At 37.4% G+C, this 25016-nt stretch overlaps 2 protein-coding genes across 2 annotated transcripts in view; one reads left to right on the top strand and one right to left on the bottom strand.

Annotated features, from left to right (window-relative positions):
• The first annotated feature begins 23 nt into the window (after nucleotides 1–23).
• On the top strand, nucleotides 24–7616 carry LOC123875651 (activating signal cointegrator 1). Its single transcript, XM_045921604.1, has 12 exons — nucleotides 24–183; nucleotides 270–394; nucleotides 851–1033; nucleotides 1242–1360; nucleotides 2239–2387; nucleotides 3458–3621; nucleotides 4133–4311; nucleotides 5006–5175; nucleotides 5565–5686; nucleotides 6438–6534; nucleotides 7014–7114; nucleotides 7448–7616. Exons 1-12 carry the CDS (start codon nucleotides 116–118, stop codon nucleotides 7534–7536), a joined length of 1566 nt encoding a protein of 521 aa, XP_045777560.1. The 5' UTR covers nucleotides 24–115; the 3' UTR covers nucleotides 7537–7616.
• LOC123875663 overlaps nucleotides 7617–25016 on the bottom strand; it is a 24857-nt gene continuing 7457 nt past the window's right edge. The window contains exons 2-4 of the mRNA XM_045921632.1: nucleotides 12146–12246; nucleotides 10608–11325; nucleotides 7617–10518 (exon numbers count right to left, since the gene is read on the bottom strand). Coding sequence (XP_045777588.1) covers nucleotides 8003–10518; nucleotides 10608–11325; nucleotides 12146–12246 — 3335 coding nt within the window. The 3' untranslated portion in view covers nucleotides 7617–8002. The remainder of the gene's footprint in view (nucleotides 10519–10607; nucleotides 11326–12145; nucleotides 12247–25016) is intronic.

Here is a 25016-nt window from a genome sequence, read left to right on the forward strand (position 1 = left end):
GACAACTCAAAGTAAAGCTGTCAAATAACAGCTGTGGGAATTTTGTTTTACAAAAGATTCTTTGTAAGTTGTACCTCTATTTTCTTGCATACTATTGCAAAAGTTTAAAATTAAAATGGAAGATTGGTTAAGTGAAGGATTATCTAAGATATTAGACTTCGAAATCCCCGAAGATTTGATAAAGTCGGTAAAATTCAATCTTGTACCTATAACATTTATAAATTCTATAATATTTTTCTATGCAATTACATACTATCTTTTCGTTACAGATACATTTTATCAATAGAAAACGAGAAGGATTTGAATGAGTATCTTAAAACTTTACTCGATTTCGATAATTCACAGCATAAAAACTTTTACTTGGAGTTGACTAAAAGGAAATTTCCGAATAGAGGTTAGTTTTATTGTTTTGGAATTTTGTTTTACTAAATTGTAGATTAGGTAGGTGCTATGATTAACTAGGTTTGGTCATTTCGTGACATTTTAGACTGCACGGCAGCTGCGGCGCTCTGCCTCTCACATTACATAGACTAGCTTGTCCATCCATATACAATAATAAAAAGCTTGTTACGTTAATTCATCATCTCAGGTCTCCTCTCAGAATGAGAAGGGTTCGGCCACAGTCAAAGTCCAAGTCCATGCTGACCAAGTCCAGATTGGCAGACCTCTGAGAACATTATGAACTCTCAGTCTTTCAGGTTTCCTCAGCGTTAAATTAAGTGATACTTAATTGCTTAAAACAAACATAGCTCCATAAAATTCGAACCCTGGACCCCCCCTATTATAGGTTTACTAAGAAAAGATTAAGACACTGCTTATCATTATTTAATTATTTTTTTTTATTGGCCAGGAAATTCTCAAGCAAAACAGCAGAAGAAAAAGATATCGAAAAATAAGCAACAAGATTTTATGAGCATTGAACAGCCACCTACACAAAGTGCTGCCACTGAGGAGTCTAAATCAAAGAAAAAGACTAAATATGTCAACCTTTACTCCCAAGAGGGAAAAAATGCTCAAGTTGTTTTATTGAAAGGTTTGTTTGTTGTTGGCTTCCAATATATTATTATTATTTTTTTTCTTACACTATTAATGAATATCTTCATTACATTAAAATCTGTTGCACAACTTGAAAGATCTAAAGCATTCATGTGGGAAGCGACTATATTTTATACTATGTAGAGATAAGTACCCAAATATTTTTGATAGCAGGATAATAAATAGTTATTCTCATTTCTTATTAGGTAGGAACCACTGTGACTGTCAGGCATCCAAACATCAGCTGATCAATAACTGTCTACAATGCGGCCGAGTTGTTTGCCAACAAGAAGGTTCTGGGCCTTGTCTGTTTTGTGGGAATTTGGTAAGTAAAAACCAGAGGGTGCCAGATTATTGGAGGGTTTGGATTACAGGATTGTATAAAAAAAGCATTTCATAAAGGGAATTTCATACAATGTATTTGTGTTCATGTTCTACATATTTTTTATAACTGTTACATATCAGCTCACAAAAAACTAATTGCATAGTTTTAAAATAATCATTAATTGAGGTCTGTTTTTGAACAGCTTGTAGTGATATAGATAGAGTTGATACTGGATTATTGGATGTGTCTGTCTATTGAAGTGCTGGATTGGTGAGATTCGATTGTATAACAAATTTTTTTCGAAATAAGGGCAGAAATTGAGTGTATGAAAAATTCTACTCCTTGCATTTATTAACATCAAACATTTTGGAATAGCTATTTTTCTACATACCTCTAGAACGATAGGTTGTTGAGAATTAGTAGCTGCACGGACATAGTTATTTATTGATATTTAGCTAATACACTGTGCTTTACCTACTTGGGTGTTATCAATATATAGCCTACTACGTTTGGATGAAATAACTTTCTCATAATCAAAGAATTATTGGTCCAGTAGTTTCAGAGTTTATCCATTACAAGCCAATCTTTCCTCTTTAAAATATCTAAAGAATACCTGGTTGATTTTGTTGTGGGCTTCTTCCACGGCGCGTTTGGAAACCTCCTAGCTTTAGTATTAACTTTACGCAATTGATTATCACCATTACATTATTAGGGCGCTCCTTAGGGAAAGCCCATGTCCAACAAGGCTGATCAGATAATGATGATTACATTATTATCTTACAAATTAATCAATTAAAAAATCAGAAGTGCACAATGGTACCCATTTTGAATAAATGCTTTGTGTTCAGTATAGAAAATAAGGTTTTGTAAATATGTAGGTATGTACTCCAGAAGAGCAAAGGGAAATCAACGCGAAGACCAAAGCCAGTGCCAAGCTGATGGAGAGTCTGATGGAGAAGAGCCGCCCTAAAGGCTGGGAGGCTGCCTTGTCACATAGGAACAGACTGCTAGAGTATGATCGCACCAGGTATGTTGTACTTCCAGATATTCCAAGTTAGAACTGTAGGCTTTAATTCTTCTGTGTTTGTCGAATATTTGTACATAAAGTCGTGCACGTAATTAAGTACGACTACCTATTTCATGGCATATGAAGAAAACAACTGTGTTATAGCTTTATCATAATTATAAACTATCTACTATTTTTCTAATCTACTATTTTTTTTTTCTTCATAATTACTGTCTATCTTTGCTGTACCTATTCTACTCCCTTCACAACCTCTCGCACTGCCAAGGGTCACTGGTAGAGATCTCTTAAAGAGATAAGTGCTTCCCTGTCCACTTTTTCTTTCCTTTTATTTATATTGTTACAACTTTCTGGTACAAATAAAAAAAAAAAGAAAATCATTCCTAACTTTGATCATTCCTAAATATAGCTAAATGTATCGAATTGAATGGAGGTTTCGGCGTCCAGCCCAAAGAACCCTCATGCGCAATTCGTAGATGTTTACTGTGATCTAAAGTTGAAATCTACAGAGCGCACTTTGACTTTGCTCCTACTTAAGTTTCAGTTAAAACGGGACAGATTTATGCCAGCGGTATAACGCTGTCTCGTTTTAACAGCATCTCAAGTCTGAACAAAGTCAAAGTACGCTCTATAGGTCTCAGCCAAAGTTATTCGGAAGAATTGATCGCAAAATAGTGAGCAGCACCAAACAACTAGACTAAATTTTGCAAGGGAGTACTGGCGATGCCCAATGTGAGATGTCTGGATGAAAGCGACAATTGCTATCCTATTTTTAACCTCCGACCCAAAAAGAGGGGTGTTATAAGTTTGATCTGTCTGTGGCATCGTCGCTCCTAAACTAATGAACTGATTTTAATTTTTTTTTTTTGTTTGAAAGGTGGCTTGATCGAGAGTGTTCTTAGCTATAATCCAATTTCCGTTTGAAAGTTCTTCTTCTTCTTCTTCTCTCTGGGCTGGTTTCCGCACTTAAACGTTTCCGTTTCGTTTGAAAGTTATCAGCTCTTTTCTAGTCTGTAACCTTCACTTGTTGGGGTGTTATAATTTTTTAATTTACACTTGTCCTTATCCTACAGCGAGCGTCGTACTAAGGTGACAGACGACGATAGCGACTACTTCAGCGCCAACAGCGTGTGGCTGAGCGCGGCCGAACGCGACAAGCTGCAGAAGTACCAGCAGTCGCTACACGAGAAGAAGCACGCTTCCAGGCTTAACAAGAAGATGACCTTCGATTTCGCTGGTATGTTTTAGAACAAAAAAATATTTGGCTTTTTTCGTAATTTTTTAAATTTATATTCGATTCGATCTTATGTTTTATTGGTTATAATCAAAATATTAGCTTTATTACGGAATTTAAAATTATACCACAGATTTGCTCAGTCATTGAATCCATGCTTTGAATTTCTGTACAAATACTCATAAATCTAATAATGGCATGTTCATGAATAAAATGTCGCACCCTATCCATAAAAACGGCTAACTGGAAGATATATATTCTATAATATATTTTCTAAATATATCTGGATATATTTTAGTTCGCCTATGTATCTGTTTTTCTATGTGCAATAAAAAATTAATACAAAACAAATACCCGGAGTAAATACGCTATAATTATGCAACATTTTATCAAAATAGCTACTGACATTTAAATGACCAAACATTCTGTTAATATGTTGAATATTCGGCTAATTCTGCATTCAGAATTTTGGTTTGACTATTCGTCAAATATTTACCTAATTCTTACTTTACAGGTCGTCAAATCGTAGAAGACAAGACAATTGACCATGAAGTGGACGAAGAACGTATCAGACAAATGACTGCGAATAGCGGTAACACCGGTAGTAGCACTCAAATGTTGCGATCAGATTTATTGGTCGACTCGTCGAGCGATCGCGACGTCGCGCCTGGTGTGAATGCGCCTTTATTACAGGCGCGTATATTGTGTTTTAAAACTTATACGTATGATACCAAATCACAAACAAACAAAAACAAAATGTTTTTGATGGAAATAATAAGTTGACATGGTTAACATGTCGGCCTCTTACATCCATTGGTTGGCCCTTCAATCACGCTGCAATGGATTGGCGTGGTTGCGTACCTCAAAAGGAAAAACGGAACCCTTATAGGATCACTTTGTTGACTGTCTGTCTGTCCATCCGTCCGTCCGTTGTGTCTCTCAAGAAAACCTAGAGGGTCCTTCCCGTAGACCTACAATCATGAAAGGCAGATAGTTAGGTCTTATGGCACAAGTAAAGAAATAAATCCGAAAACCGTAAATTTTTGGTCACATCACAGGAAAAAAATTAAAATGTGTTTCAATTTTCAAAGTAAGATAACTATACTAAGTGGGGTATCATATGAAAGAACTTTACCTGTATATTCTAAAACAGATTTTTATTTATTTTTATGCATAATAGTTTTTGATTTATCGTGCAAAATGTCGGGAAAAATACCCGAGTACGGAACCCTCAGTGCGCGAGTCTGACTCGCACTTAGCCGGTTTTTTGCATGGATATAGTTACAGAGAGCTACTTTTTATCTCGGAAAATCAAAAAGTTCCAACAGGATTTTAAAAACTTGTTGTGAGTTTCATTTTAATAAAAAGTATATATTTTTGTCAACAGTTCGACGAGTCAGTCAGTCAGGAGAGTCAGGGCTACGCATCAGCGGTAAGATCGACCTGGCATCAGACCTCGCGCATACAGGATCTAGAACTTCAAGAGATGAGCGACACTGGAAAATGTCTGTCCATGCATCAACCCTGGGCTTCCTTGCTTGTTGAGGGTATAAAACGGTTAGTGCCAATAAAAAAAATTGAAGTCTATTCTATTATACATATTTTTTTTAATATGTAGTTTAAATTTTAAGTAATCTCCTGTAATTTAAAGATAGATTAAGATCGTGAAAATATTTTGGTACGCTGTTGATTACGAATAGACAAAAAAAAACTCCCACTGAATATTTTGTGTGTCATTTTTTTTTCATCTTTTGTTTAAAGGCTTTTACATTTCTGTATGTACCCTATCTTATTCTACAATTCTATCTGTCATTTGTAACAGATAATATATAGATAGATGTAATAACGTAACAGAGAGCCTTATATTAACTTCTCTCCATGGATAGATACTCTATCCAGTCTCTAATAATATTTGGATAGTTACATACACACAGTACATTTCGCAGACACGAGGGTCGAACCTGGTACACCAGTCACCGCGGCCGGCTGTGGATAGCCTCCACGGCTAAAGCACCAGATCATTCCGTTGTGAGAGCTGTCGAGAACCAGTATAGAGTTCTGCGTCCAGGTTTGGTTATTATTTTATACTAGCTGATGCCCGCGACTACGCCCCGTGCATATCTTCTTTATAGTCGTAGTCGTAACTAAAAAAACTAACATCATTTTTGAACTGAATATTTTTATTTACAAGTGTAAATTAAAAATTTATAACACCCCCGACGATCCAAAGTATTTGAGTTTTCCAAAACATCATTTTCAAATAAATAATTATGTATTTAGGCAACGTCCATCTTGACAGCTTGACATTTGTCTATTGACATAATATTATGAACCTAACGGTTATCTAACCTTCTTTTCTACAAGAAAACTATAAAAGAGCTGATAACTCTTAAACGGCTGAACCAATTTTTTTAGATTATAGCTAAGAACACTCTCGATCAAGCCACCTTTCAAACAAAAAAAACTAAATTAAAATCGGTTCATTCGTTTAGGCGCTACGATGCCACAGACAGATACACAGATACACAGACACACAGATACACACGTCAAACTTATAACACCCCTCTTTTTGGGTCGGGAGTTAAAAATAGCAGAGCAAATGAGCAGGCGGGTCACCTGGTGTTAAGTAATTACCGCCGCCTATGAACATTTACAGCACCAGAGGAACCGCCGATGCGTTGCCGGCCTTTCAGGAATTTTTTAGTCCGCCCCTTGAATAACCCCATGTTGTAATCTAGTGGGAACACCGCCGATGGGAGTTGGTTCCACTGAATATGGGAATAAAAGGCTTTTTTATTTTATTGATTGTGTTTTTTTAGACGAGCAGCACAAGTTTCCATCTTTCTACCCGACCGGCTGTCTACTGGGGTGCGTCAACTTAGACGATTGCTTGCCGCAAGAAGAATATGCCAAGAAGTGAGTTATATTTTATTTATATATCTAATCTATATTTTCCATACTAATATTATAAATGCGATAGTGTGTCTGTCTGCCCCAACAGTTTAACAGATTTTGATGAAATTTGATATAGAGTAAGCTTACATCTTGGGAAAGGACATAGGCTACTTTTTACTCCGGAAAATCAAAGAGTTCCCACGGGATTTTTAACAAATTTAAATTAAACGATTTTAAATAGTCCATTCCTTGCATGGACTATTGGATGTTGATTTGAATTGAACTAACTTCGAAATCTTCCCGTTTCAACTCAATCGGATGAATAGTATAGGAATATAGGGCAAACAAAAAACATCATTTTCATACTATATCCTTTATTTTGACACCTGCAAAACTAAGAAAGTATATCTAACGGTTAGATTCTAACTTATCGTTATCTAATGATCTCATACATTGAGATAGTAAAAAAAAAACATTCTACTCAATTATTTTTTTTGCAGATATGCAGACATGGATGAGAGTGACAGCCCCTATGTATTCATTTGCTCCAACCCCATCAGCTTGAGGCTACGCTTTCCTATCAAGGGACACCATAAGATTTGTAAGTTATCTTCAATATTATTGTAAATTGAACAATTGGAAAGAGCAACCGCCGAGTTTCTTGCTAGTTCTTCACGGTAGGAACAGCATTCCGAACCAGTGGTAAATTATTTGACGATTCAAAAGCACTTGTAAAAGTTTATTTGAATAAAAATCTATTCTATTCTATTCTATTCAATCTCGTCGCTTTCTTCAAATAGACTTATATATATTAGAATAAATAAAAAAGACATATATAGATAGCTTCATGACTAGAGTAAATTCGACGTCAAAATTATATCTACTTACTTCAGAAAACCTCGATTCTAATGAACAATCTTGATTTTGGTTCCAGATTCTTTGGACAAGAATATTCATCAAGCGGCAGTGAAATGTATTCAGAAAACATCGAAAATGCAGGCCGAAGAAGCAAACGCTGGATAAGTCAAACAAATATAACTCTTAATTTATAATTCTGTGTTTATTTATCAAAAGAAAGTGAAAATAAAAGCATTTGTTACTTAAAGAAATTCGTTTATTTACACATTTAAAAACTAAACAGCTCAATATAAATATTTTAAGAAACACACACTTATACCCTAACTCACACACATAAAAGACAACTCATATAAATCAACACAGACATGCATTCGTGCGCTTGCGCACTTTAATACTATACGAATATATCACTCATGATATATTAGAACTTAACACTAAAATGAGCACCAATAGAAAACGAAAATATTTTGTTTGAGTTAAAAAACCAGTCGATAACAAAGAAATGCAGGTGGGGTCGTATACAACCACGATTTGTAAATGCTAGAACTAATATTGCGTAAAACTAGTTTTCTGACGCTTTAGCGGTCGAAAAGATTTGGTTTTTTGTAGTACTTAATAGGAATTAGGAATATTACGATTCCTTCTTTTGGTTAAGCTGTGTAAAGAACGCTTCTATTGGTAGTATCGGGTCATCTGTAGCTATTGTGAAGTAACTTGGTATTCGTCTGCTGTTTGAAGAAATGGATTTAAACATTCCGGGGGTATTGTAATCTTTACTGGCCGCTAAGGTTAGATCTGATACTCTTTTGGAATGTTCGAATAATCGTTCTATGTGATCTTGATGCTTTTTGTCTGCTATTTTCATTATTGCGCTCTCGGACCGCGTTCGTTCTGATGTTATATCATATTTGTTATCATTGCTTGCTGTGGCTTCCGTAACAGTTATGTCCTGTACCGATTGTCCGATTTCTGAGTCCGAAACTTTCTTTCTTAAAGGTCTTTTGTGTACGTTTATAGCACTCGTTGTTTCTGTAGCGTCTTCAGTTGGTTTTGGTCGTCTCTGCCCGTTACGAATACGTGCTGAAATCTTTTGGGTTGTTACTTCACTGTCTGTATTCTTCCGTCCATTGTGCCTCGAATGGATTTCCTGTTCGTTATTTTCAGTCTTATTCAACTTGTGTCTGGGTTCTTTCGGTGTAAACTTCTTTCTCTCGGTTGTGGTTTCGACATCGCTAAAAATGACCTCGCTGTATGGATTTTTCCTTTGCGGATGTCTTGCTTTGGGTGTATTTTCTACCACTTTTTCTGTTGTACTTGTAGTTAAATTGAGGCGACTTCTGTAATCTTTGACACTGAATTTCGGTCTATCCAACTTGTTTTTAAGCCTTGGCCTTTGAATTTTTCCTGTGGTTCTTGAATCTGATTCTGTGCGTGATGCGATAGTTGTCGGTTCAGTTTCTTTAACAGATTCTGTGGTAGACTCTTTTATTCCTACGGGTCTTGCGTCCCTATGGAATGAAAATTCTTTAAGGTTATCGCTTAGGCTTACGGAGACATCACTTGTTGGGGTGTCTTTTTCATCCTGTTTATGGCTATAATCTGGAGTTTCGCTGCTAAATTTAAAGTCACTAAGATTAGGTGTTTTCGATGAATGTGGACGTGAAGATATTTTCATTATAGGCGACTCTTTAATATCTTCTTTTATCGACTGTGTCGTTGTATCAATTTTATCCGAAGTAGTTGTTTGGAGACGTCGGTGACTGAGCAGCTTCTTCTTAACTACCGTAGGTTTGGTTGCGGAAGTGGTTGGTAATGCGCTCGTAGTTAAATCTGTAGTTACAGTTGGAGTAGTCACACTCGATTCAGTTCTCGTCTTGATAGGCCTTATTCGTGGTCGTATAGTGGGAATTTCATCTGAAGTAGTAGTGGAGGCGTCTGTAGATGGATCATTGCGCGTGCTTGTTTCATTTTTGTTACGGTTTATAGGACGACGTCTCCTGATTTTATTGCGTTTTCGAACTCTATCCTTATCTACTATGGGTTCAGAAGTACTTGGACGTTTGAAATGTAGACTGGGTGGGAGAGTAGGTAACGTTTCAATCGGAACATCGTTATTCTCTTTATTTGCACTTTGCGTTGTAACGTCTTGTTTGGATGTATCATTCGGCCTCTTAGTTCGTCTGTGGGGTTTGTGGTCGTGGTATGCTGGAGTGGACACCTTGTAATAGTATTCCTTCAGTTTAGTTTTTCCGATCGGTTCGAAATCATCACCAAGAGGTCGTCTGCTTTGTGTATCGATGTGACTCTCGTAATTAAATCCATTGTCGTATCCCTTCTCACCCTCCGTGACGATGGCGTATTCATCAGCTGAATCAGGATTTGTTGTTGTAGGTCTCTCGAAAATGTTATTGGTATTGCCCGGTTTTGTAATCGTTTCTTCAGATGTCTGATAGTGGTTTTGTGGAGTTACAGTCCAAGCTGCTGAGGTCGATTGCGTCGATACTTCTTCTGATACATTTTCTATTACTGCGTACGAGGGTCGATGAGATAGAGCATTCAAAGAGCTCTGTAGATCAAACATTCCAGGAGCATTAGCGTATTGTTGGGAAACTTGTTGTGTGAGACCGACGTTATCAGATACCTTTTGTTTTTTCTTATCATACGAGTAGTTAATGTTGACAGTTTCGGGGTCATCGTAGTTTGGCGAGTTTTGTGACTGGTAGCCAAAGTCGTTGTAAGCACTCTGCGTAGTAGTTTGTAAGATAGGGGGATTATAAGTAGTAATCTTATTAAAGTCATGGAAGTTGTGGAAGCTCTTGATAAAGGGATCCTGGGGACTAGCTTTGAAGTAGTGTTTACTTCCAGCGTTTGGATCGATCTTCAATGGTGACACTAATTTAGTGTGTGGTGTGGGCACGTTCCCGATATCGTTAAACGTGGAACCGTAGATTAAATGATTTTGCGTTGTCTGTAACTTGGGGGTAGTTGAAGAAAATAAAGATGATGTCGTTTTGAAATTCGGCGAATAGTTAAAAGAGTTGAAAATGGTCTGTCTAGTCGGTTGCGGGGGTAAATATGTCGTTTTTGTGTTTGGATTCAGATGATCTCTTCCTTTTACGGATTGTAGGCCAAAGGATCCGAACGTACCTGAAAGGATAATAAAACCAAGTTTAATAAATATTTTAAAGACTTTTGCAAGCTTCAATAATGGTAAAAGGTGAAAAATATATACGTACCTAAAATGTTCGGAAAATGTTGGATATTGTAAACATTATCTTGGAACGGATGCCCATATTGATTGATCGGGAATTTGGACGTGAACGTTTGCTGTTGAGCCGTCTTCACCGGTTGTGAAATGAACTGGGAGGCTGTGTCACTATCTGGTAACTTATACACTTCAGGCTTGTAGATCTCGGTTTCTGCCGACTGAGGCCGCTTCCCATCCGGTCTTGCGTATTCCACCTTCCCGTACATATCTACTGGGATGTTATACTGCCCGAATTGGATCGGCTGAACGTTCGTCAATTGCTGCAGTATGTTGTTATGGTACTGGGATTTTTGCTTCGTGTTTTTCAAGACCGGGCGAGCGGAGTATGAGTGTTGAGGATTTCGGAAGATCACGCTATCGATTGGGTAGTTCTGGAGGAATTTGTATTGGTTTAGATTACTTGGTAGGGCGAAGGGATTTAGGTATGAGTTTATCGGTTGGTTGGGTGGTAGCGAATGTGAAGTTATAGGGACAGTCCGAAGTGTTGTTGGGCGATAGGACTGTGCTATTGAAGTCAGTTTGTTGATATCTCTGGCTGCTAGCGGCCTTGCTGAAGAATGGTACATTTCTAGTCCAGACACGGGTATTTTATATGGTGAATGGAGAGGCGCAGTGTTTAGAGATCCGTAAAGAAGTCCTCCAGATCCGATTACAGGTCTCCAGCCGCCTTTAGACACTGGCAAATTCTGAAAAGAGTAATAGGTATGCATTAATACACGATTTGAATTGCGGCTGAAAAATTTATTGACAAATCAAATAGATTAGATAGATTGGTCTTCGCTAGAGACCACTAATCTATGAAATATTAGTGTTTAGATAGTGGTTTGATCCTGCCCTCGAGGAACTGCCCGGCTAGCATGGGCAGTAGATAAAAATTATATCCCCCGATTATATCAACTGATGTCATAGAAATCAGTGGATATAATCGGGGATATAATTATTATCTACTGCCCATGCTAGCCGGGCAGATTAATAATTGTTTCCACCCGCTTCCGTTGGTGGACAATTTCACGATGTTATGAAAGCACGTATTTGATTTCCTCAACTGGTCAAACCACCTAACCTTCGGGGTTCGATTTCTGGCAGGGGTAATTTAAATCTATAATTTCTAAATTGTGTCAGGTCTGCCCTCGATTGTGTAAGAAAAACGTATTCATGGTTATCGTTATCGTCAAGAAATTCTGCCCTTTGATTGGTTTGTTCGCTGTTTACCTTTTTTCACAGCCAATCAAAGGGCAGAATTTCTTGATGATAATGATAACTATGAATAGGTTTTTCTTATACAATCGGGGGGCTGGTGACCACCAGGCGACACCACGACCAGTGACCACCCTACCGGCAAGACCGTGCCACTAAGTGATTTAGCATACCTTACCTATTCCCTTTCCAAGTTAACCCGCTTCCATCTTAGACTGCATCATCAAATTATTATCTCCAGGTGAGATCGCGGTCTAGCCCTTGACCGTACGTGACTTATATTATGGGATTTAAACAAAAAAAGGTTACTTGTGGTTGAGCCGCTAAGGAGCGTCGTCGGTGGGGCTTGTGGCACGCGACCGACAGCAGCAGCGTCTGTGTTGCCAGCGCGACCACACATAGCCGCAACCCTGGAAACCACAACATGGAAACATTAACCCACATATTTTTTGCGCAAATCAACAATCTATTAAAAAAAGCGGTTTCAGCCTGGTGATTAAGACGTATATTCGGGAGATCTGGGGTTCAATTACGGGCACCTTGAAATTTTCGAAATTGTTGATTTTTTTTAAGTAGGTGGTTAAGTATTACAATGATTTAATGGTAATGGAAAATATCGTGAGGAAATCTGCATGCCCGAGAGTCCATAATGTAATCAAAGGTATTTGAAATCCGGATTCCGCACTTGGCCATCGTGGTAGACCAGCCAAGCCCTTCTCATTCTGAGAGGTGACTTGTGCTCAGTAGCGAACAGGCGATGGGTTGAGGAATCAACCCATCGCCTGTTCGCCATTGAATCAACCGGGCTTTTTTGGCATCATACCAAGGGAGCGTGGTTTGTACAGTAGTAGGTAGCTGGTAGATCATTTCTAGATAAGTTTTATTCTAATATAAGTTGATCTGCCCCGGCTTCGCCCGGGGACCTATCTACTCAATTCTTCAAAAAACAACGTAACAAATTAATGCTCAAAAATTTTAAAACTATCGTACCTAGTTTTTAGGTGCGTATTTATGTTCGATTTACCAAAACCTTGTCCAAGCATCTATGGACTTCCTGTGCCTTTTTTTTTTGTTGACGCTGGGGAATGCATTTACGCATCCCCCCCGAAGCTAGCCAGTCAGCCGTAAGGCAGCCAGCCAGCTGAGGGAGGGTATGTGGGACTCGCCGGCCGAGAGGCGACCGGAATACCCACTAAACCCCAGCGGCGCTACTGCGCGTCGCCTGGCGACTGGGTCACGGGAACGCCGAAGCAAACAACCGCGACCCAGCCAGCGACGTCTGCCGAGGCAGACCCTCCACCGGGGACCTACTCGAGGTCCCCCCACTGCACCTCCGGGCCGCACCAACGCAGTGCGTCCCCCGACCCTGGGACCCAACTGTGCCTGCCCATCTTATCTGTAAATCTGATGATTACAAAATGTATGTTAACTCAGCAAATATAGGTACCTAGGTAAGTATTGTTTTAACACGGACAAAGTAAGTACTAATAAGTAGTGATAATCCAAAAATAATGACCAATAATTCATATTCGCCTCTCCGTTTCTCCCACATTGTACTTAATTTTACTTTTCGTATAGAGACAACATGACAAAGCAAATCTAATGAAAGTGTGACCCTAACACAAAGTTCAACTATGTACGTAAGTAGACAGGTACTTACGTTCGTTTTAATAATATTGGTAGACCATAGATGGTTTAAATATACTTAGTAGAAGAAGAGTCAAATACCTACTTATCCAGACATGTAACAGAAACACAAGGTATAACAGACTTGGGATAAAAATCGTTCAAAAGAAATTGTTACCCATGGCTTTGCGTGCGAAAAATAATAATTTATGTAGGTACTTCCGTAGGTTAGGTTTTTACGCAGCGAGCACTAGATTTAAGACCTTTTTTAGGGATCCGTACCTCAAAAGGAAAAACGGAACCCTTATAGGATCACTTTGTTGTCTGTCTGTCCGTCCATCCGTCCGCCCGTCGTGTCTGTCGCGAAAAACTATAGGGTACTTCCCGTTGACCTAGAATCATGAAAGGCAGGTCTTATAGCTCAAGTACAGGAATAATTCTGAAAACCGCGAATTTGTGGTTACAACATTTAAAAAAATATGTTTCAATTTTCAAAGTACCAAGTGGGGTATCATATGAAAGGGCTTTACCTGTACATTCTAAAACAGATTTTTATTTATTTTTATGTATACTTAACAGTTTTTGATTTATCGTGCAAAATGTTGGAAAAAATACCCGAGTACGGAACTCTTAGTGCGTGAGTCTGACTCGCACTTGGTCGGTTTTTTTACATACGAGAAGAATAATTTAGTCCAGTTTAATTGTGTCCTACAACAGAATTAGCCACGCTGTCTACGTTCACTGAACTACAAGTTTGGTTTACGCAACACGGATACAGTAAAATTTCTACTTTTTTCCAAGAAAATTGTGGTTATTGATAATAGCGTATTATTTAGTTCTAGAATAAAAATAAAAAGCGTGCCGAAGTCGTGGGAACGTCGGATTCGACTGCGATCAGTTCCGCTCTATATATTCGTTTACAGTTTTCCATTGACGTCGATATTGTGTATCGATCTGCATAAATATTGATCGAGATCGATAATAATTCTATTATAACTTAGCGGATGTGAAAATCTAACTTGAATTACGGATTTTTAGATTTATAGATAAGTGGGTGCAGTATTTTTGCACTTTTGTAAGTGCGAAAGTTCACTTTCTGTGAAATGTTTCTGTTATAATATGTAGCTATAAATAGGTAGGTAATATTTTCAAACTTTGCTAGATTTTACCTACTAATGATTTTTAACCCCCGACCCAAAAGAGGGGTGTTATAAGTTTGACGTGTGTATCTGTGAATCTGTCTGTGGCATCGTAGCTCCTAAACTAATGAACCGATTTTAATTTAGTTTTTTTGTTTAAAAGGTGGCTTGATCGAGAGTGTTCTTAGCTATAATCCAAGAAAATCGGTTCAGCCGTTTGAAAGTTATCAGCTCTTTTCTAGTTACCTTCACTTGTCGAGGGTGTTATAAATTTTGAATTTACACTTGTAAGCTTGGATATTGGATAGAATCAGGCGTTACTTTGCGGAAGTTCATGTTTAGCAAGAAACCATGAATCATCTTTAGAAGATTTTTTCTGTTGGCGGATTATAGCAAAATAATTTTAACTGTTTCTTGCTAAACTTGTAAGCTTATTTCGTGGTTTAACAAAACATGGGCGGTTTTTTGGTTTACACGATACGATTTTAGTATTTTAGTTTTGTTAGATTTTGCTTCGCGATTTTTTACTGGTATGGTAAAGTGTGAAATCATAAACATTACGAAAAGGCTTTTCATCTGATTTTTCACATGCAATCTGTGAAATGGTCAATCTTTAGTTTTTACGTTTAGAATTTAAGCAACGATGGTCTAGATGGGCCCAATCAGTTAACGAAGATCTCACCTGCTTGCGGTGGATTTGAACTTTAATCATCTTGGGTTCAACAGCAAATCCACCGCAAGCATATTTGAGTTTTCCAGACATTTTTTTTAGCGGTTGGCTGCAATCAGACCTGCTGGCAAGTGATATTATTTAATTTTATCTTTTTGTGAAAGAAAACATCGTGATCAAACCTATATGTCTAAGGAAAATACTGTGGAACATTCATCCATACTAATATTATAAATGCGAAAGTGTGTCTGCCTGTCTGTATGTCTGTCTGCTATGCTTTCACGGTCCAATCGCTAAACCGATTTTAATGAAAGGTACAAAGTTAGTTTACATCCCGGGGACGGATATATGCTACTTCTTATCCCGGAAAGAGTTCCTACGGGATTTAAAAAAAAAACCTGAATCCACGCGGTTGGAGTCGCGGCCATCATCTAGTATTTCATAATGCATCTATGACTTATTTGAAATAGCAACAAGGTGTCGAAAAGTTATAAGTACATATAATTATGGAGGTGTCACTTTCTAACGATTGCGTGTATGGACGTGCTATAAATTTAAATGATTTTATATGGTAGCACGTAGCGCCATAACAATTCGTAATTGTTATAGGGCTTGCCCATTGCCCAATGTTATGTTGGTAATCTAATCCAAAATAGGTAGGTATCACATCACACTTAATATTATAAAGGCGAAAGTTTGTATGTGTGTTTGTGTGTGTGTGTGTGTGTGTGTGTATGTTTGTTACTCTTTCACGCAAAAACCACCGGACGGATTTGGCTGAAATTCAGAATGGAGATAGATAATATCCTGGATTAGCACATAGGCTACTTTTTATCCCGGAAAATCAAAGAGTTCCCACAGGATTTAGAAAAACTTAAATCCACGCGGGTGAAGTCGCGGGCATCGGCTAGTTAGAAATAAAGGCGTGCGTAAAGTTGGCAAACCGCAATAGTGTGTAACAATTTTACTCTAAGGTATACTAGTTTCGTAATTTATTATGGGTCAATAAGGAACTGAATATAAGGACAACTGTTACCAATAGTTCTAAACTTTAGCTAAATGTCTTTTGGCAAGTATAGTGTCCGATCGAAGGACGATTTCTGATCGAAGATGAAACTGAAAAATCGCCTATCGACACAACCTTTGGCTGGAGTCAAAGATTTAATTAACTCTTAAGAAATTCCGTTCAAGTTGGCTACAATTAAATCTATTTTTTTTTTCAAATTTATGTTGGCTGATCTTATTGGACTTGTCATAAATAATAACACTTGGAAACCACCCTCTGCCCGCAATCGTCTCTTCTATTGCGCTCTCGCGAATTCATCATCTTGTCCTGTTTCAGCGATTGCTTGAAACCTTCAGCTTCGACCAAAACTTCGGCCCATTTTACTTCAATCCGAAGCTTCGGTCGGACACTATTGGCAAATCGCTTAAGTGTTATCTATACCTAAACACTTGCAGTAAAGTTTTGTACTTATAGTCCGTAAAAAATGAGATCTCACTCGTCATTTTTAACCCCCGACCCAAAAAGACGGGTGTTATAAGTTTGATCGTGACATATCTGTGTATCAGTCTGTGGCACCGTAGCTACTAAAATAATGAACCAATTTTAATTTCGATTTTTTTGTTTAAAAGGTGGCTTGATCGAGAGTGTTCTTAGCTATAATACAAGAAAATCGGTTCAGCCGAAAGTTATCAGCTCTTTTATAGTTACCTTCACTTGTCGGGGGTGTTAAAATTTTTTAATTTACACTTGTAGCTCTATGTGTCTACTGTCATGCCAAAAGTACGGTTCACCTTTAAAATAAGGACTTAAATCGTACATTTGATATGACAGTTGACACATAAAGTCAAAATGGCGAAAGAGATCTCATTTGGTACGCATTATATCTAAGAACATGGAACTAAAACTAGCGGAAATTCACATTGACATGACAATGACAGTCGACTTTGAAAATTTTATTGCCAGTGGACACTTAGCAATAGGAAAAACTTTTACTTTTAGCGATTAACTTTATGAGTGAGAACAGTAAAATTTCAATTTCCGTTGACAAATTTTGAAAATATACCGCATATGTACAGCAACACACTTGTAGAGTATAATTAGTAATTCTTACGTTATACCTACTTATTTTCCGTCAATCCAATTCATCGTAGCGAACATTTTTCCAAGTTGCTTACTTTTTTTAATGTTTTTCAAAATTGTATATTTACCTACTCATTTTCTGCTAAGGTCTACCTAGACGAATACACTAGCTAAAGCTTAGGTAATAGTACGAACAGAAGAATGAATTCTACCTACCGGCTATTAGTTACTTTAATAAAAGTCAGTTAGGTGGTTTATGAAACCAATAGACGCATCCGTTAGCTGTTCCTCTGTTTACGCTACTTGGCGGTAAGCTGTAGGTACCTTGCTGACCTAAGCATTGGCATATCCGGCTAGGTTTCGATGAAGTTTCGATTCAAGCATAGCAATCCATACTAATATTATAAATGCGAAAGTGTGTCTGTCTGTCTATCTGTCTGTCTGTCTGTCTGTCTGTCTGCTACGCTTTCACGACTCAATCACTGAACCGATTTTAATGAAATTTTGTACAGACTTAGGATACATTCCGGGGAAGGACATAGGCTACTTTTTATCACGGAAAAACAAACAGTTTCTGCGGGATTCCTAAATACTCATCCGCTTGATCGATTTGTATGAAATTTGTTACCTACCTCGGTACCAGCTTGCGTTCATGTTATTGATATAGGCAAATTTTTATCCCGGAAAATAAAACAGTTCTTACGGGATCTTTAAAAACCTAAATCCACGCGGACGAAGTCGCGGGCATCCTCTAGTATTATATATAGAAATGTATATAATATATTTTATATTATAGAATAGTCCTAATTGATATCAGATTTAGCTAAATTGCACATGCCGTGATCTCGTACGCTGCGCAGTGCTCACCTACCGTGGCACGTTTCACTCTAGCTATTCGAGAAAACTTCGCTACATTTTTACCGTCTCGCTGAAACATGGGAGAGTGAACAAAAGTGTACCTTATTAGTATGAAAATAAAAGTGTTATTCGGAAATTTCATCTCGGGTTGTTGCACTGACAGACACGATACGACATATTGTACTGTTATTATTAGCCGACGATTTGAGACAATAGGATTATATCTACATACCTAATATAGATTGAAAAAAATGTACTGCAAACCCTATAACAAACTTTGATACTTATACTTATTATATATATGTATATACTTAAAAAAATAGGTACATCGCTTTATTTTATCTATCAAAGTATTATTCTATATCTACAAAATTAATTTACTTAGTTATTAATCTTTTTGGAAATAAATTATTTGCAAATACATAAATGCAAGCTATATCTGTACCTCATCAAAATCGGTTAAACGGATGGCCCGTGAAAAACTAGCAGCTATTTATAATAGTCTAAATTTTCATATTTAAATAAAAATGTAAGTATAAAGTTGTCATAAAGAATGTGAGCGCTAAAACGAAACGATATGCAAAACTATAATTACACAGGAGAAATCGCTACTTAGTCAGATTGTTTATTTTGCTACGGTTTTAACATAAGAAGGAAAATTAAATTGCAAAATTACGAAATTAAAACTGACTGAACTAAACAGTAAGTAGAATTGAATCAAATAAAAATCAAAACGGGATATTTGTTGAATGATATTATAATTCCTTTCAGTATGTCGGTTACTGGATTTTTCTATTTTTCTAAAGTATAGGCAAGTATCATTATCAAACGCATGACAGGAATTAACACACCAAGGTAATTTAATAATTATGTCACGTGTTTTAGTTTATACTAGCTGACGCCCACGACTTCGTCCGCGTGGATTTAGGTTTTTCGAAATCCCGGGAAAACTCTTTGGTTTTCCGGGATAAAAAGTAGTCTCTGTGCTAATCCAGGATACTATCTATCTTCATTCCGAATTTCAGCCAAATCCGTCCAGTGGTTTTTGTGTGAAGGAGTAACAAACATACACACACACACACATACAAACTTTCGCCTTTATAATATTAGTGTGATTTATAGCATACTAGCTGTACCCGACATGCGTTGCAATGCCGTAAACAAACATGATTTTTTTTATTTAAACACTAGCTGATGCCCGCAGCTTCGCCCGCGTGGATTGGCCAGATCCCCTGCAGCATCAGGATTGAGGAGTTGGAATCCAATTTTTTTATGAAACAATGTCACAAAGTTCCTCTATCGATTAAAAAAAAATTACGCAAATCGGTTCAGAAATCTCGGAGATTTCGGTGTACATAGGTAGAAAAACACAACTCCCTTTTCGAAAGTCGGTTAAAAAAGTAGCCTATTTTACGCCCTGGTCAATCCTCTACTTGTCTGTGAAAATCCCGTCAAAATCGGTTCAGCCGTTCCAAAGATTAGCCTTTTCAAACAGACAGACAGACAGACAGACAGACAGACAGACAGACAGACAGACAAAAATTTTAAAAACGTGTGATTCAGTGTTGGTATCGTTCAAATAACCATATGAGCTTAATATGAGGTAGTTATTTCGAAATTACAGACAGACACTCCAATTTTATTTATTAGTATAGATGATTTGTTTTTTTGGTGCAGGAACCATCTCGGGCGCCCTCAGAACACCCTACCAAAGTTTCATAACAATTGATCAGCGGTTTAACCGCCTATAGAACACAACCGTACAAACATTTATTTTTATATAAGATTTATATTTTATTTTATTATATTCAGATTATATTATTAATTTATAGTAAATTAAAGATCTTTTTTATTTGTTGTATTCTATGTGTTTCATTTCTTAGGCCACGTTGACTGACGTAAATAAATAATTACAATATTACGACCAATATCAATACAGACCGAAAACAGCTGTTCTAAAAATGTACCTAACTATACCTACTTAAATAAAATATTTTTTAATAGTATAATTAATATATACATATAATTAGTACGGATATGTTTGTATATTATTCAAACTTTATCAGTTTTCACAATATTACAAGAAGTGGTAATTCTCATTGGAAAACGTCATTGTTGCGCGTTGATGTCTAATGTATAGGGACTATCTACGATCCCTTTGTTTTATTTATTAGACATCAACGCGTTCTAAATTTTGTAGACCAACAAATTAACGCAAAAAAAAAACTATGCCAACGCCCGGAATATTAAGCATAATATATTAATGTAGAGTATACAATAAACAGACTGGAACAATATATTAAAAAATATAAAATTAATTCTATACATACGAGTAGAATGATTATGCGCTTGCGGTTCCTACATTTTTTGTTTGTTTATTTTGCTGTTTTAGTCTAGAGATAAACGAAAGTCTAGCATTTACTGTAACCAGCATATCAGCCCGGTCAAAGTGGTAACGCTGTAATTCATTCTGGACACCTATAGGTACAAACCTAGCCGTTACGTTATGTTCCTTTGAACTATCGTTTCTTTTGCGACGATCTCGATAAATAGAACTCCTATCGATTCGGCTTCAATTCAATTCAATCATCTTTATTGCTAATTTGGGTTAGTTTACAGACTTTTACAGAGGCTGTCTCAAAAGAGTAATACCTATGTTATGTATTACATATAACTACTTCATATATCTCCTCGAAATATTTTAAGCTTATAAAACTTTTGTTAAAGTAGATATATCGTCAATGTTTATTTAAAAAAATACTATACCTAACATTTAAGTAATCAAAACTTAAATGTTCCTAATTTCTTAACCGCGCTTACTAAAAACTATCTTCCCATGTGGGCGAAGCTGAGGATATAAGCTAGTTTTTGAATAGAATAAGGTAAAGTAACTTTTAATAAGCAGTAATTGTCTCTATTCGGTGCATCTGGAGCTCAATCCCGGGCCTCTACCTCTAATTTTTTAAGTTAATCTATATACGTTGTAACTTGTAAGCAATTAAATATAACTTGCTTTAGCGGCGTATATTTAACATCGTGAGGAAACCTGCATGCCTAGGAGTTCTCCGTGATGCTCTTTATCGGTATGTGAAGTCTACTGTTGGACTATGGCATAAATTCTACTCATTTTGAGAGGAGACCCGGCTTAGGAGAGGGTCTGATGAACACAGATCTAGCATAACTTGAATAAAAAAAGGTTTCTAAAAATTCTACATTTCAAGCGGGCAAGCTGAGGATATACCTACGCTAGTTAGGGTTCCGTACCTCAAAAGGAAAAACGGAACCCTGATAGGATCACTTTCTTGTCTGTCTGTCCGTCTGTCCGCCCGTCGTGTCCGTCAAGAAAACCTATAGGGTACTTCCTGTTGACCTAGAATAATGAAATTTGGCAGGTAGGTAGTCTTATAGCACAAGTAAAGGAATAAATCCGAAAACAGTGAATTTGTGGTTACATCGCTAAAAAAATGTGTTTAAATTTTCTAAGTAAGATAACTATACCTACCAAGTGGGGTATCATATGATTTAGAGGTTATACCTGTAACAGATTTTAATTTATTTTTATGCATAATAGTTTTTGATGAATTTGATTTAGAATTATCGTGCGAAATGTTGGAAAAAATACCCGAGTACGGAACGGCCGGTATTTTTAAATTGATACGGTAGAGAGTATTCGGTCTGTTGCACTTTATCTTGTAAATTGAATATTAGGAAATTGACCTCAAGTAAGGAAGAAAGTGCTCATCGCAACCGCATCACGTTAACATGGAAAGTGGCCGTATATGGCGTATATGCGAAGGTCACGGGCGCTGAATAGTAATGAACGATCGCTGCTGCCGGAATGACGATGTGTAACAACTTGTAATTATGTATTTATTACTGGCTCATCCGCCTTGCGGGCTGACGATAGACGGCTGAGTTTGTTGTGGACTTTTTTTTGGGTTCCGTACCTCAAAAGGAAAAACGGAACCCTTATAGGATCACTTTGTTGTCTGTCTGTCTATCCGTCCGTCCGTCCGTCGTGTCTGTCAAGAAACCTATAGGGTACTTCGCCTTGACTTAGAATCATGAAATTTGGCAGGTATTTTTATGTACCTATAATAGTTATTGATTATTATTTATCGTGCAATATGTTGGAAAAAATACCCTCAGTGCGCGAGTCTGACTCGCACTTGGCCGGTTTTTCAAAACAGGGTGCATTTGGAATTGTTTGCCATGTTACCAGGGTACACCGGCGCAAGCGCTGCTGTTACCTGCAACACTCAGGCACACGGAGAGGTTACCTGGCTGGTACCCCCATGAGGCACAGCCCCAGGAGTGGAGGGTGTGGTTGTGCTGGGTGGTTGGTGATGAGTGTTTCATCACCCATCTAATCACTGGCTGCCCCACCAATTTCTCGCCTGTCCAGTTTGGTAACGGGCGAGGAGATGTTGAGGATGGGAACCGTGGAAAGGAATTTGCCCTAACCGCGAACCCTAGCCCTCGGGAGGACCCGTGGATGATGAACACGGACATTAAATGCAAACGTGTGTTTGTTTGGTTTGTCCTTCCTTCACGCACTAAATAAGAAACCAATCGACTTGATTTTTGGCATAGAGATAGTTGAAACGATGGTAACATAGGCTACTTTTTATCCTGGAAAATCAAAGAGTTCTCAAGGTATTTTCAAAAACCAAAGCGGACAAAGTCGTGGGCATCAGCTAGTAACTAATAACGTTGCATATCGGATAAGTACTTAATAGTATTTTAAGACACCAATTAAGGTAACTACATACGTATGGGATTGAAGGCGTCCAAATGATCTTAATCTACTTATGAATTGGTAATTTAACTGTTATTAGGTATTCATCTGAATATAAGTGTCTGCGTAAGTAGGTACTTAATGATGATATGTAAAACGGTTAAAGTGTGGGCAAAGTCATTATTTGTACGTCTATTTAATTTCAATGTATCTAAAGTTTTTTGTTCTTATTTGGAAACGAGTAAATCTAATGTTTTACATATGGGTTTCAAACTTTTGGTGTGAGAACTTCAATAAACACATTCTATGTTAAAAAAAAAAAGTGTCCTACTTCTAAAATAATGTACCTAATCTATAGAAATTCAGGAGTTAGACAAGTAATTTTAATTAAAAAAAAACTTCACTATATCTGACAGACTGACACATTTTAAAATTACCTTAAAACGTGTTAAAAAGTTTAAAAAGTGCCCCACTTGTCCTATAGGTAGGTACTAGGTAGGTATATTCATTGTCAAGGTGCTCATGGAAATTCAGGAGTAGGGCGGGCAATTTTAAATTAGCATGGTTATTCTAAGTTAGCACAACTTTTGCGGCTCATTTTGAAGGTGAGTACTCGTATATATCCTTCCCGTTCTCACCTATGGTGGTGAAACGTGGACACAGACAAATGGCCTTGTTCACAAATTCAAAGTTGCTCAGCGAGCCATGGAGAGAGCTATGTTAGGAGTTTCCCCTGAGGGATAAGATCCGAAATGACGAGATCCGCAGGAGAACCAAGGTCACAGACATAGCCCAAACTATTAGCAAGCTGAAGTGGCAGTGGGCAGGCCATGCCTGTCGTAGAGGCGATGCCCGTTGGAGCCGGAAAGTCCTTGAGTGGAGACCGCGTTTAAGCAAACGTAGTGTGGGACGCCCTCCAGCACGATGGACCGACGATATAAAGCGGCTGGCGGGAAGTGGCTGGATGAGGAAGGCTGAGGACCGGGTGTGGTGGCTCTCTATAGGGAAGGCCTATGTCCAACAGTGGAGATCCACAGGCTGATGATGATGATGATCACTCGTATATGGTAGATTTCAAAATTACCTATTTAAGAAGTAGATACCTACGCATACCTGGCTATATTACTTACAATACCACAAAACACATGTTTTAATGGGAACTATTCTCACAGCATGTCAACTACACAAGCTTTTTGTGACAACAAAGTAATCGTGGTTATGTATTACGACAGTGATGGTAACCAATTAACGTGGGAATCAATTTGTGGAGCATCGAACTATGAAAGCTATTCAGAAAACGAAAATGGCCGAGTTATTATCAAAAAAAATCATACGAGCCTTGCCATCAGCAAACATCTAAACCTCAACAAATAATAGATGTTTATTTTTCAGGATTCTTGAATATGTCCTAGAAGTTGTAACTTGTAATACAGGTCTTGTAATACACATCAGTGTCACCTTTTGTAGCCTATTTTTAATAGGTACGCCTATAAATTATTATTTATTACCTATCGTCACTGCGCATGAAAATTCTGCTATGTGGAAAATCACAAATTCTCAGGAGACCCTTTTAAACTTTTTTTTTTTTTTTGGAAAAATATGCTTTACTTTTAGATCAAAATCGCATAGCTAAAAAGATTATATCTTGAAGTAGCACACATGCTAAATAACGGGTTTCTACATGTACACACACCTTTTTAAACCAAACAAAATGAAATCAAAAACGAAAATTCAAAAAAATACTTACATAGCGGATTTTGCATGCGCAGCTGACGCTAAGTTCAATTTCTTTACATATGGGCTAGATACAACGTATTTTACTTAAATCGAAAAGAACTACTTTCTTTATTGTAGGTAGGTATATCAAATCTTTGAAAAGAGCAACCGCCGAGTTTCTTGCTTTTTCATCTCGGTATTCCGAACCAGTGGTATATGCTTTTGACAATTCAAAAGTACTTGTAAAAGTCTAATTGAATAAAAATATTTTGAATTTGAATTTCGTGAGAAATTATAGGTAACCCGGTCAGTAAAACGATAAAGGAAAGGAAACATGAAATTTATTA

This window comes from Maniola jurtina, chromosome 20 (assembly GCF_905333055.1).
Source record: "Maniola jurtina chromosome 20, ilManJurt1.1, whole genome shotgun sequence".
In the NCBI taxonomy this organism is placed as follows: domain Eukaryota; kingdom Metazoa; phylum Arthropoda; class Insecta; order Lepidoptera; family Nymphalidae; genus Maniola; species Maniola jurtina.

Bases quoted from the DNA above. Each gene is read 5' to 3' on its own strand.
- LOC123875651 (XM_045921604.1), top strand. From the start codon at position 116: ATGGAAGATTGGTTAAGTGAAGGATTATCTAAGATATTAGACTTCGAA. The intron at 184-269 runs GTCGGTAAAATT...TTTTCGTTACAG, and splicing joins ATCCCCGAAGATTTGATAAA to ATACATTTTATCAATAGAAA. The intron at 6,535-7,013 runs GTGAGTTATATT...TTTTTTTTGCAG, and splicing joins CAAGAAGAATATGCCAAGAA to ATATGCAGACATGGATGAGA.